The sequence below is a fragment of the Pelodiscus sinensis genome, chromosome 2, assembly GCF_049634645.1.
Source record: "Pelodiscus sinensis isolate JC-2024 chromosome 2, ASM4963464v1, whole genome shotgun sequence".
NCBI classification, from domain to species: domain Eukaryota; kingdom Metazoa; phylum Chordata; order Testudines; family Trionychidae; genus Pelodiscus; species Pelodiscus sinensis.
In genome coordinates, this window is record NC_134712.1 from 213967425 (window position 1) to 213981769 (window position 14345).

At 41.9% G+C, this 14345-nt stretch overlaps 1 protein-coding gene across 5 annotated transcripts in view; it reads left to right on the top strand.

The window, feature by feature from the left end:
- KRIT1 (KRIT1 ankyrin repeat containing) overlaps positions 1–13081 on the top strand; it is a 56632-nt gene extending 43551 nt beyond the window's left edge. For all 5 annotated transcript variants that reach the window (XM_075922382.1, XM_075922383.1, XM_075922384.1 and 2 more), the window contains 5 exons: positions 1411–1577; positions 4021–4108; positions 6010–6216; positions 6551–6667; positions 10505–13081. In XM_075922382.1, the coding sequence (XP_075778497.1) occupies positions 1411–1577; positions 4021–4108; positions 6010–6216; positions 6551–6667; positions 10505–10573 (648 nt within the window). In that variant the 3' untranslated portion in view covers positions 10574–13081. The remainder of the gene's footprint in view (positions 1–1410; positions 1578–4020; positions 4109–6009; positions 6217–6550; positions 6668–10504) is intronic.
- Positions 13082–14345: the final 1264 nt, after the last annotated feature.

Consider the following 14345-nt stretch of genomic DNA (forward strand, 5'->3'; position numbering starts at 1 on the left):
CCAGTAATGTGTCCCCTGCTCCCAAGTGACTTTTCTATGGGTCAGTGACACCTGACTCAAGGCAGGTTCCCTGCCATTCTCATAAATAAAGGCAATGCAGAAACTTTTTGTGTTTAACATAGTATTCTATTTAAAAATGAAGCCTGGCCAACAAACCCCCAATTGGGGCCAAGCCCCCATCTGGCCACAACCACTCCTGCACTCCCCCTTCCCCAGACCCTAGATCTGAGCCTATCAAACACTGAAACCTCATGCTCTCAGCCCCTCACATACCCCAACCCAAATTCCTGCATCCTCACATCCGCAAGCCTGTGGCTTATTTAGTATCCCAACACTGCCCAGCCTGGAGCCCCCTCCCCGAGCCAGTGTCCCCTTCTCCACCTCCTCCTGCATCCAGATTTCCTCCCAAAGCTTGCACCTCTCACCCCTTCCCACACCCAAATCCCTCATTCCCACCCCAGAGCCTACACATCCTGTCTCAACACAGCAAGGGTCCAGCTAGACTGCAGGAGTTTTTCAGGATTCTGGAGATATCCCAGAAAAACTCTTCTGCATCCAGGGTTGCGTTTGTTCTTCTGCTTTTTTAGTGGAAGAGCAAACAGGCTCTTTTGGTCACCCCTATATTCCTCTTTCCACAAGGAATAAGGTGGCTTCCAAAAGAAGGATTTTTTTTTCTGACATTTGGTCCAGTGTACACACGCCAAATGTTGGAAAAACCTCTTCCTACAGAATAATAATAAAAAAAATAAATAAGCAGCAGTATAAGGATTGGGGATAGCAAGTGATGGAGAGGAGGCGAATAGAGAGGGCAGGGCTTCAAGGAAGGGGCGGGGCGGTAGATCTTGGCTTGGTCTGTCATTTAAAAAGTGATCTTGGGTGTAAAAAGGTTGGAGACCACTGGTCTATAAGGTGCCACAGGACTTCTCGTTGTTTATGTAGATAAAGCCTGTAATTCCTGTTGTTAATCATGGGACAGGACAATTGTAGAATAAAACTCATATTTTACAACTCCTGGCTCCACCTTCTCTTCCAAGCGTATTGCACCCTTGCTCCTACCCTCCCCCACAGAGTCTCCTGAGTGCCATGAAAAAGCTGATTGCAGTGGGCAGGAGGCGTGGGGAAGGAAGAGGAGGCACTGATCAGTGGGGCTGCTGGTGGGAAAAAGATACTGGAGATGACAGAGGAGGCACCTGATGGGGACCGCTGACAAATTACTGTAGCTATTTGGCAATGTACATTGGTAAACTGTGGCTCCTTCTCAGGCTCAGGTTGTTTTAGACTAATTAAATGCACATTTCAATTAAGCAGGATCATATCTTTGTCTCCTATGGAATCAGCGAAAAGTTCTACGTAATTTGTAAAAGGAAAATGAGTTTAACCAAAATGTTTAAAACTTATATTTTTAAACAGATTGAGGATCCACTGGCTATTCTCATACTGTTTGACGAAGCCAGATATAATTTGCTAAAAGGCTTCTATACTTCACCTGATGCTAAACTGATCACACTGGCAAGTCTTTTGCTGCAAATAGTCTATGGAAATTATGAGAGTAAGAAACACAAACAAGGTTTCCTAAAGTGAGTATTTAAACTGAGATTTTGTTTTTAGTATGACTTTTTTTTTTTTTTCAAACAAGTCCTAAACTGTTTCAGCTATGTCCAGGTAAACTGCAGGTGTGTTGTATTAACTAGAAATGAAATGATGAAATTGCACAGCAGCCATTTTTATTTTAATGAAGCAGGGATTATTTAAATCCCTGTTTCATTGACTATGCCGAGTAAACTATTTTACATGGCTTCGTTGACGGAGCCATGTAGTCTAGATGTACCCCAAGAGTATGGTGTACCTATCTGTGGACACCCCAGTTCCATTACCTGTCCTCCATGACCTGCTCACTACGGACCATGGGCTCCTTCTCCACCCAGATCTCTAGTCCCTCCACCTCATGGCTTGGAAACTTCATGGTTAAATCCTATGGAGCTGCTGTTCTCTGAACCAAAAAGGAAAGTCCTACTTGGCAGCATGAAACTGTCCACAAGGGCCACTTACCTGGATAAGTGGAAAAGGTTCACTTGTTGGTGTGTGCAACAACACACACCTCTATTCTAAATGCCTATACTAATCATTACAGAGTACCTCTTATACCTAAAACAACAAGATCTGGCAGCATCTTCTGTTGTTTTTCCACCCTGCTGCCATCTTGGCAGAGTGTCTGGATGCTTTGTATTTGCTAACCCCATGGTGGTACACTTTCGCAAGTGGACTCCCGATTAGGCTGGCAATTCCTGATTGGGTCCTAATCATGATCCTCTCCAAAATCATGGGGGCCTCATTCAAACCCCTAGTGACTTGCTCCCTTCTCTATCGATTGTGGAAGGTAGCCTTTCTGTTTGCCATTACCTCGGCAAGGAAAGTGTCTGAGTTGAAGGCCCTCACATCCAATCGACCATACAGTCTTATATATTTTATCCTTGCGGTTTAGGCCTCACCCAGCTTTTCTGCCCAAGTTTGGGTCACATTTTCATACAAGCCAAGACACATTTCTTTCCTTTGTCTACCCTAACCCTAATTCCAGTAACCATGAGCAGAGACTGCACTCTCTAGATGTTCAGTGGGCACTGGCCTTCTAAAGAGAGCTCACTAAGCTAGTTCTGTAAATCAAACCAACTATTTATAGTGATGGCAGACCAGATGAAAGTTCTTCCAGTATCATTGTAAAGAATATCTTCCTGGATCACATCTTGCATCCATTCGTGCTGGGCTGGCAAAGATCCCAGCCCCGGCAATCACAGCACATTCTACAAGGATACTGGCCTCAGTGATGGCATTCCTAGCCCAGGTCCCAATATAAGAACTCTGCAGAGCAGCGAGTTAGTCCTCAGTACATACATTTACATAGTCCAGTATGTCAGAGAGGATGCAGGTTTTGGCAGAGCAGTGCGCCAATCTGCTATTCCATAACTCTGACCTCATTCTGTCTGGGTAAGGCTTTGGAGTCATCTAGCTGGAATCGATATGAACAGTCAGTGGAAGAAGAAAAAACAGTTTCCTTCTCATAACTGTTGTTCTTTGAGATGTCTTGCTTATATTCATTTCAGAACCACTCACCTTCCCCTCTGTTGGAGTAACCAGCAAGAAGGAAGTGAGGAAACACTGTAGGTACGTCTAGACTACATGCCTCTGTCGCCAGAGGCATGTAGATTAGGCTACCAGACATAGGAAAATGAAGCGGCAATTTAAATAATCGCCGCTTCATTTAAATTTACATGGCTGCCGCGCTGAGCCATGTAAATTTAAATGAAGCGGCGATTATTTAAATCGTTGTTTCATTTTCCTATGTCTGGTAGCCTAATCTACATGCCTCTGTCGCCAGAGGCATGTAGTCTAGACGTACCCTGTGTCAACAGGGTTGTAGAGTGATATAGAGGTTCTATTCCAGGGAGGCCTCACAACTGACCCAGTGGATGCTCAGGATGTGAATGGGTAACCAGTTACCCAGTAAGCATCTTCTTAACCAGTTATGGGTAAGCATCTCCCAGTAATCTGGCAGCTCTGGCGGGGTACCAGTTCCATCCAAGGGGATCCCACTTAATCAGTTAACCAGTTAAATATAACATTTAACTGGTTAACTGATTAAATGGGATTTTACATCCCAAATGGGTGCTGCTAAGGAGAAAACTATCCAAAAACTGTGCACGCAACATGTGCACATTTAATTGGAATGGACATGGGCAACATACCTCAAAGAACAACAGTTAGGAGAAAGTGGGTAACTGTTCTGCAGAGTCAACTAGCTGCACACAACCTAAGGATTAATCTTGATCAGTGGGAAACCTTGGCTGCCTCTTTTCAGCTGCTGAGATGACAAGAAAGCAGCTTGAATTGGGACTGACAATCTATGCTAATAATTAATAGTTAAAGGTATTAGTATTGCCATACTGGAAGATACTGCCTTCTGTCCTGTACTTTGCTCATTGATGGAAGGAAAACTAGGTAATATTTTCACTTTTTTCCTTTCAGTGAAGAAAATCTTAAATCTATAGTACCCATCACCAAACTAAAAAGTAAGGCTCCTCACTGGACAAATAGAATACTTCATGAATACAAGGTAAGAACATTTTGGAAATCCTTCTTTAAATGGTTTGTTATTGTTTCTTCCATTTTCTGTTATTGTTATGCATTTCTAAAAATAGTAATATATAGCCAGAAACGTAGGAAGGCTAAAAATTGATAGTGAACCATTCTTTTTACAGATTCAGTAGTCCATTTTTTATATTCAACTATTTGGTGTCCGGGAGGTGGGCGGGCATTAGCCCGCCCACATCTAAAGGACCTCCCCCCAGCCTGCGGGGAGAGTCCACAGAACCTGGAAAAAACCAACTAATTACTGGGGACAAATAATGAAAAAACAGGTACGGGTGTGAGGGTCAAAGGGTTAAAATGAGGGAACCGGATGGGGATACCAAGCAGAGAACCCCGGACAGCGCCCACTGCCCCTAGAAGGTCTCGAGAGAGCCAGCGGATGCTGCCCATTAGAATTCTGCCTGGATACGTGAGCGGATGCAGCAACGGAAATAGGCTCCACAATCGCAGGCCCCTCCCCTGGCCAACCTCTTCTCCCTGGTTTTGTAGATTGCCCATTTGGACATAGCCAGGAGGAGATTGACCAGGAGGTCCCGTGACTTTGTGGGGCCACGGATGGGATGTGTGTAAATTAACAAGTGGGGGGAAAAGTGCAGCCAGAACCTCAACAGGAGGTTCTGGAGGAGCCGAAAGAGGGGCTGTATCCTGGCGCACTCGATGTAGATGTGTGCCAGGGTCTCCCTCACACCACAGAAGAGGCACGTTTCGGAGGTGGAGGTGAACCGTGCCAAGTACACACCCGTGCTCACCGTGCCTTGCAGGATTCTCCAGCAGATGACCCCAGTGGGCCGTGGATTTTTTATATTCAAGTAAAATATAATGTAACTTGAAAAACATATTTTAATACTGAGCTGTTTTTAACATTCTGATAATAAAATTAAAAGTTGGTTTGTCAGTAAATTGAGTTGTTGAAGTCATAATCTGGGTGGTTGTTTTTATTTTTATTTTTTATTTTGATGACAGCCAGCTAACTGTCTCCTTTGGTATATATGGTTGTGACTATTTTCTTCCACTATTTTATCTGAGGAAGTGGGTCTGGCCCACGAAAGCTCATCATCTAATAAACCATCTTGTTAGTCTTTAAAGTGCTACATAGTCCTGTATTTTGTTTCAGCCAGCTAACTGTACTTAAAGGGACACTGTCAATTCAGTTTAGGCATGAAGTATAAGTCAGAAGAGTGTTAAGTTTATGAAACCTAATAGAAATGTTGTCATCACTTTTTTGTAAACAGTTCTGAAATTCCGACATATTAAGATCGGTTGTCATGTGTTTATCTGAATGATTATTTAATTTTACCAAAGTCAATTGATAGCCAACTCCAGGTGGCCATCTGGAATTCAGATTCCACAAAGTAAAACAAATCAGTCTTTTGATGACTCACTCAAAAGGTATAGTCAGTGTTAGGTCACTGATCAGGCCAAGCTTTTGAATTAAGACAAGGAAGATCATTACTCATTTTTTCTCCCTGTTCACCCAGAACTGCACCCAAAAAACCAGTCCTTTTTACCTTCCCTACGAGGCCCTATTGGATTCCCAGCCCTTCTCGTTACTGGAGGACCAATTCTCATTGGTTCCACTAGCAGCTAATCGAAGGCGACCTCTCTACACACTCTTAGGTCTGAACTCACTCAAAGGGAACATTTTTGGGTGCAGTTAACAAGAGTTGTAGGGCTCCAGCAGGGAGCATCAAATGCCTGATGCATTCCATCACAGTGCTATTAAGCTGTTAGTGGCATTAGATGTGACATCTTAGATGACTGCCAGGAAAAGCCCTTCAAGAAAACCAGCTACCACTTTACTCTATTTGAGGAATGTGCATTGTTAATACAGTTTCTTGTGTAATTTATTTGCTCTTCTATTTCTAGAGTCTCAGCACTAGTGAAGGCGTGAGTAAAGAGATGCATCACCTGCAACGCATGTTCTTGCAGAACTGCTGGGAAATTCCTACCTATGGAGCTGCTTTTTTCACAGGACAAGTATTCACCAAGGCGAGTTCAAGCAGTCATAAAGTTATCAGAGTGTACGTTGGAGTAAATGTAAAAGGACTGCATCTCTTAAATATGGAAACCAAGGTGAGGGTTAGCAGTTTTTACTAGCAATTTACATAGAAGTTAAGAGCACGTGGAGATTACTAGATGCTGGTGATTTACTTTGTCTGGTATTGAAGTAAAATCTTGTATGCCTTTACAATCAATATGTCAAGTTTAAAATCTCTTTAAAATATTGGAATTTCAGCTTCAAATTCTTAGTATTGGAAATCCTAATATTGGCAGGTAATCATTTAGAATTCAGTGTTGTGTATGCTGTACCCTTAAACTGGATACCAGAACCTTATTTAGACAAAGTGGAGAAAGTTCTCAATATAGTTCAGAAAGTGTTCTCAACATTTTGTACTTTTCACTGCAGGGTTTGCTCATCAGTCTAAAGTATGGTTGCTTTATGTGGCAATTAGGAGATGCAGATACCTGTTTTCAAATCCATAGTCTGGAAAACAAGATGAGCTTTATAGTGCATACCAAACAGGTAAGCATTGAAAAAATGTAGTCAAATACTGCAATTCTATTAGAATTATTTGAGGGAGTAAACAAACATGGGCAAAAGTGATTCAGTGCATGCAGGGTACTTGAATGTTCAGAAAGCCTTTGACAAGTTCCCTCATCAATGGCTCGCATGTCAAGTAAGCCAACATGCTCGGTGCAGGTCACAACAGAAAAAATGCCAAACTAAGGACAGACTGATAAAAAGAACACAGCAATCACACCCAAAACTGGTGGTTATTATAACATTAGAGTTCATTAAGTCAGCAACAAAAATGAACTGCTGTATCTTCATTTGGATTAACAAGAAGCCAAAATCCAGCCCCTATCACCACTCTATCTGATCTTTATGATGAGAGATTACTGTAAACCATATAAAAAAATCAGCCACTCCCTCAAGTCAAAATATATACTTTAAATCTTACCAAATACCACACTTATAAACAATGCTTTAGTAATTAAAAAGCTAATGGTTTATTAATAAAAATAAGAGAGTTATTAATGGTGAAAGGAATAATGTATTTCAAGTAACATCATAGTCTATAGATGAGGATCATAGCAGTGAAGGTAAATCTGCTATCTTGTAATAAATCTCTCTAGTTCACTCATTAGATTGATGACCCACTAGTCCATTGTCTGAAGCACTCCTTTATTAGAAATCATGTGCAAAGATGTGCAGGAATGAAGACAAAGAAGTGATGTCACAGTCTCCTTTTATACTTTAGGCCAAATGCATGGAAAATTACAAGCAAAAGATCAAGTCTTAGATCGCATGTCCTTATATGCTTTGCAGTGGATGCCTCATGATTCAGACTCAGTGATCTCTGAAACGTCTCCAGGAGTGGATCAGTGGGCAAGCTGATTGTCTTTAACAGGCCATTAAGCAGGCTGACTAGTCTAGATTTTAAAGTCTAGTCTAGATTTTAACAAGGTTAAAAAAAGAGAGAGATTCATGGAGGTTAGGTCCATCAGTGGCTATTAGCCAGGATGGATAGGCATGGTATCCCTAGCCTTTGTTTCTCGGAGGGTGACTGACAGGAGAGGGCTCACATGAGGATTACCTGTTATGATTCCTTCCTCTTGGGCATCTGGTATTGGCCACTGTCGGCAGACAGGATACTGGGCTAGATTGACCTTTGGTCTGATCCAGTATGGTCGTTCTTATGTTCTTATTTGTAACCCTTCGGCCGGTACCAGGCGGCAACCAGAAGGGCTGGGTTCAATGTCTGGGGGGGCCCTTCAACAAGGTGACTAAAACTGGCTCAAGCTCCCACCCAGTAAACTGGGAAAATTCCAACCTACCCGCTGGGTGCCTTTAGAGGCAATTCTTCCTCTCTCGCAAGCACAGTCAGAAACAGAAACAGTCTGTTTAATCACAGTAGATGAACATCAACCCACAAGACCACACAAACAATGAAAAACCCATAACACGAACAACCTGTGAGTAAGGTACCATCCCCAGGGTCTGCAGAGTGAAGTCTTTTTTCCTAGAGGTCTTTAGTCCAACCCCACTGCAAACACCCCCACTTATAGCTCTGTCCAGTCAGTGCCGACCCAGACGCATCACCCTCATGACTTCCCCCTTGGAGCCTGATGTGATGCCACTGTGTTGCCCTGGTTGTCCGCTAGTTGTTCCCACCACCTGCTCCGCTGGCCATCTGCCACCGCTCCTACTGGTCGCTCCTGCCAGCCACTGCGCTGGCCACCTGCCACCGCTCCCGCCAGCCGCTCCACTGGCTGCCTGCCACCACTCCTACTGGCCACCCCTGGCAGCCGCTCCACTGGCTTCAATGGGTCTGGCTCCAGACCAAACCAGTGACTTTAGCTCTTAGTGATTTCAACTGTTTAGACGCCACCTAGGCTGGCAAAAGATTCCAGCTTCCACTGGACTAGCAAAAAGACTCCTCATGGAGTCTGCTTTAGGTCTGTCCTTAAAACAAGGGGGAAAGAGGCAGGTTGAACCAGTCTTACAGCTCACACTTGGCAAGCATGAGCAGGCTGGGTCAAGCCCTTTCCCCTCAGCCCTGTATACTGAACTCTGGAAGGGGGAGCTTGTTCATCTGAGACCTCTTCCAATGGTGTCGCTCCTGCAAGCACTAGTGTCATATTTTACAGTTCCCACATTGATTGGTAGCATGACTCGTGACCCCCCACAACAGCCCAAATTAGTTACAATACATCACATTCCATTCCAACACTGATCCTCCATCAGCCCAGGCTGAATTGGATTTACATACTCACACCTCGGATTCCTTCCCCCTCTTAGCATGAGCTGTATTTACATATCAACAGATAACAGTTAATTATCTTGCAGAGCTAAACAATTTGAGTGAGCACACCCACTCCCAGGGCAACTCTCTCCTTTTAGCTAGCTGATAGCAAGCAGTGGTTTAGCCCCTGCTTACATACATATGTTAAAATCAAATCTGTCGAGGCATCACTCAAGAAACGTGTTTGATATACAAAAACACAGCAGATATTCATAACTTCATCTACAAAGATGATAGTATGGATTTAAATGGACAGTAATACAGGTTGAGCCCCTCTAGTCCAGCAGTCTCTGATCTGGAAACATCTGTGAGCTGGCATGATTTTAGTTAGCCAGATGTCCACTTACATGGGCATGGCCAAGTTTCCTGTAGTCCCATAAAGTTTGTTTACAGCCACTAAAAGAAAAAAAAGATAAGTCCACAGAGGATAGATGCCCCTCTGAGTGTCTCTGAAACTCTTTCTATCAAAAGCTGGGACTGGTTGACAAGGGATGGATCATTTCATAGATTAACGTGTTCTGTTCATTCCCACTGAATCATCCGATACTGGTCGCTATTTAGTACGTCAGGGCTAGATAGACCATTGGTTTGAGCCAGTGTGGTCATTTTTGTGTTCTTATGTAAAAATTGCAGTATCAAAAGCAATCTGTAATCCTTCCTGAATCCAGTTAAAATAATTATAAATTGAAGAATAAAGGCAAGGGAGATTTGCTTGGTGAAATGTTATTGATTTCTGCAATCTAGGATATTTATGCATAAAAATGTGTTTCAGCCACACCAATTTACTGTGGCATTAAAATTGGAGTCTCTAATCCCAAGAAGCCATATACTATTAGAAGAATGAAAAGAACATGACTGTTTCACATTTGATCTAGAAAAACCTTTGCAAAATAGAAAAGCAATAAAAATGTTTCTGTTAATTTTAAAATTCAGTATAAATGACTGTTTAAAAACATTGCTTTGTACTTTGCAAATCAAACACTGCTCCACTGAGAACCTGACAGCAAAAAAGACTGACCATGAAAAGAGCTAAAGTAAAGGAGACTTAATTGATTTTCATTTCACAGAGAAAAATAGTGGAAAATGAACATAATTTCTAAAACTCAATTTTAATAATCTAAAACGGGGTGGGACCCTTTTTTGGGTTGGGGGCTGCTGACCCACAGAAAAATCTGTCGGTCAGCTGCACACAAGTGAGAAGCAAAAATTTAAAAAAAAAAAAAAAAAAAAAAAGCCTCACTGATGTGGCCCATGACTGAGAAGTAGAAAGACACTTGCCACGTTCCCTTTGCACACCAGAGCTGTGGGGGGCCCAGACTAGTAGATGTTGTGTGCTCCAGCTCTGTAGTGAGGCAGTAGGAGGCTGGAATGCCAGCACAGGCTCCCCAATGCTGCGGGGAGCCCCCAGGCCTGAGGTTCCCCACCCTTGATCTAAAATGTTAGCAACAGAGGTGAATAAATGTGTTTACTCTATATTTAAGTAGGCTTTGGAGATTATATGTGTTAACTGGAAAATCCTGATACAACTTTTTCATTTTTTCCCCTATATGTAGGCAGGTCTTGTCATAAAACTGCTGATGAAATTAAATAGCCAGCTAATGTCTTCTGAACGAAATGAATGACAGCAATGGACAGTGGTTATGTAACTGTGTTTTAATTAAACAGAAATCACAATTTTCATGGAAAAAGAAGCCTTTCATGTGCATGAAAGTTTCTCAGAATTAAATATGTTGTGAAATGTGTATAGACTTTGTACAGAAGCTGCATGGGTTATTTTTTTAAAAGTATGTAACATATCTATTTTTATAAAGAGATTTTCTTCCATATAAGCTATTCTAATTTTTTAACTAAGCCACAAGAACAAAGATATTGAGATGAAAAGGGGATATACTAAATAAATAAAGTTTGTGCTTGTTCTTAACTGATTATGGAGGATTCAGAGTGCCTTAAACCAATTCCTAATGTATCTGTTTATTAATCTATAGGTTGAACCTCTCTAGTCCGGCATCCTTGGGACTTGACTAGTGCTAAACCATAGGAGGTCAATATTGTCTAGCTGCATTAACAAAATTTTCATTGTTTACTGCTTATTGGGCTCTTAGACATTTAGGGGTAAATTAGAGCTAAATAACAGCACAGAACACTGAGAGCCAGGACTAGTGGCTATAAACAAACATAATGGGATCGTGGGAAATTTGGCCATACCCAGAATAAGTGGTCTCAGGGGTATCCGTGTTATCTATAACTTTAAAAACAAGTAGTCCTCCAGCACCTTAGAGACTAACAAAAATGTAAATAGTATCATTTCATGAGCAAAATCACTTCTTCAGATGAGCATGAAAAGTAGATATCTGGCTAACTAAAATTATGATGGACCAGAGTGTGTCGGACTAGAGAGGTTCAATCTGCCCAATTAACGTTTAATAGGCAACCTGCTCTCTAAAGGGATGCAAAAGTGTTCCCAGATATATTTAGTAAAGTTCTGCTCCACCTCAATTAGACTACCAAAGGGTCCCATGTGATCCTGTCAGTTTCAGTGTTCTTCATTTGATGGTCAGTACATTTTATAGTGAAGACTTTATTTCGGCTTCAAATAAAATATTTATCTTTTGTACAAGTATTATTTTAGAATATCTCTACATTTTTATCTATAAAAATGCTTGTACTAGAGATGTAATAGTGTATCTGGTTAAACAGTTAACCAATAAGCAGATGATTATCGGTTAATGTTACCAGCTACACACAAACACCACCATCCCGGGCTCTGCATTTGAAGTATTTTGGGAGCCTGCATACAGGCAGATTGCTTCAGTCCTGGCTTGTGCAGAGTCCCAGCTACTCCCACTGTGGCTCTGCATTTAAAGTATTTTGGGAGCTGACCTACCTGCCTACCAGCTCCAAAATATTTTAAATGTAGATCTGCAGTGGGGGTAGCTTCCAGGACTTGGAATGAGCCAGGACTGAGCCAGCCTGATCACATGGTGGCTCCCAAACTCCTTTAAATGCGGAACCACTTATCGGGTAATAGTGTAACCAACAACAATTTTGTCAGCTACATAGTTACTGGATTACACACTTCCTAACATCCCTAGTTTGTACAATACTTCCCTTATATTAAAGCTTCAGAGGAGTAGCCGAGTTAGTCTGTAACTGGAAAAACTTAAAAAACAATTAATGGTCTTAGCACCTTAAAGTTACCTTCAATATAAGACATTTATATTACGTTTAATTACTGGATTGCAACCAAGGTGGTTGAATTGATTTAAATCAAGGCAATTTAAATCACCAAAAACAATTGTTGATTTAAATCAAGTTAAGAAAGAGAGAGAGAGAAAAGAAATAAGACTATGCTTAAAATGCCCTTAATTTTGGAGTAAGCCCAAATTTTGGACCACCTTTGAAGCTGTCAAAATCTGTCCTAAACAACCAAATGTACATTTGCTTATCAGATACATATTTTAATCTGCCTGTTGCATATTAATTAGGTTTATTTTAATGAACAGTATGGTATGAACATTTTAAATCATTACATGGAGTATGAAATATTTTATACCATGAACTACTACCCTGTTGTGCTAACCCCTGAACTTTCAAGGCAGTGCTGTAGGGTTTTAACTGCAGCTCCCTCTGAATTCAATGGGAACTATATGGCTAAAAACATTCAGTATTTTATAGTAAAGTTAAATATTCATATTTGCCTCTAAAATGAGTTATACAATTAAATGCCAGGCACTGTAGCACTTTGCAGTACTTTCATCTTTGCATTCAAAATCTAAAATCCAAAACCAGTACATTTTAACAAATTATAAAGTACTAGGTGGGAAGTTTTTAAAAATGCATGCAGGAAAAAAATCTGCTATAGAATTTTCTTTAAAGCCATATCTGTGCTACGTGAGCTTCATTGGCATGCAGATACTTGTAAATCTTCCTAGATTGTTTGTATTGTCTTTTATCAGAAGTGAATAGTACAGCAGATGCTAAATTAATTCATAACTATCACTTGATTTTAATATCAGAATATACTTTTTTATAACAGGCACTTGTTAGAAACTAGAAGTATGTGATGTTACAAATTGTATATACAAATTAATGTCAAGTTGCATATTTAACAATAAAATGAATAAACTTCACTGATATATATTATTTATTACTATCAAATAAATGACTTGTTTGCAAAAATGTACAAGTTTACTACCTTTTAAATATACCAGCTAATATGAAATGTGCATTTTAAAATAAATATTGGGCAACTTAACCCAACACACACTATTTCTCATATTCGGAAGTACTTTGGGAGCCTCCCTCTGGTCATTTGTAGTACAGTGTAATTCAGAGTTTCTCAAACTGTGGGTCGTGACCACCCAGGGGGGCCCGCAAGCAACTTAGAGGGGGGTCGCAGCTGGATTCGGTTTTTCCCTTGTGATCCCTCTGCCCCGGGCCGAGAAGAGCAGATGGGCGGCAGAAGGCAGCCGCCGGCAGGCCACACAGCGTGGCCGGGGCCATGGGAATCCAGGAGTGCGGCTCAGCTGCAGGAGGAGGCAAGGCAGCAGGAGAGTGAGGCTGGTGCCAGCGCAGGAGCTGGCGCGCAAGAGGCCGGCCAGGGCACAGTTGCCGGGCAACCAAACACTTCCCCAGCTGGGAGAGGGTGGGGTTCCTCAGGCAGTGGACTGGGGGATTGGGTCAGGAAAGAGGATCCAGAGGTAAATAAGGGCACGTGGAGTCAGAGGAGAGACAGGAGTGGAATGGAGGGGAGAGGAGAGGAGAGAAGGAACGAACCAAAGGGATGCGGAGAGAAAAAGAGGCACAGAGGAGAGAGAGACGGGGGAAGGAGCCTGCAGGGGGAAGGGCATTGAGGACCGCAAATGCCTTGAAGGAACCCCAGGAGGGCAAGGAGTCTGGTGAGAAGGGGGGAGAGGAAGCGACCCAGGGAAGTGGGGGTGGAGGGGTCACAAATTCATTTAACATTTTAGGGGGTCGCGGTATCACACAGTTTGAGAACCTCTGGTGTAATTTATACAAACAGAGTATATGACTAGTATGCTGTTTCCTATCATAGACTCGTAGGATTGGAAAGGATCCTATATTACACAGGATGTTTGGACCCAACCAACCATTACATGAGAATATCCAGTATCTTACAGACTGGAAAGAAAAATGTAACAGAAAATTCAGTGTTCAGATCATCAATATAAACCATTGATATTTGTGTGCTATACAATACCATTTGTTGTCTAGACCTAATACAATAGGCATTAGTGCTAATATTCACACTTTCACAGTAGGCAGACACGATGTTATTGGAAAGACAGTGGGCTATTTCTACATTTCCTTACTTTCAAATCAGTGGTGTGGGCAAGGAGGGTGCAAGTCAGGGCACAGGTGCTGCCCCCAATC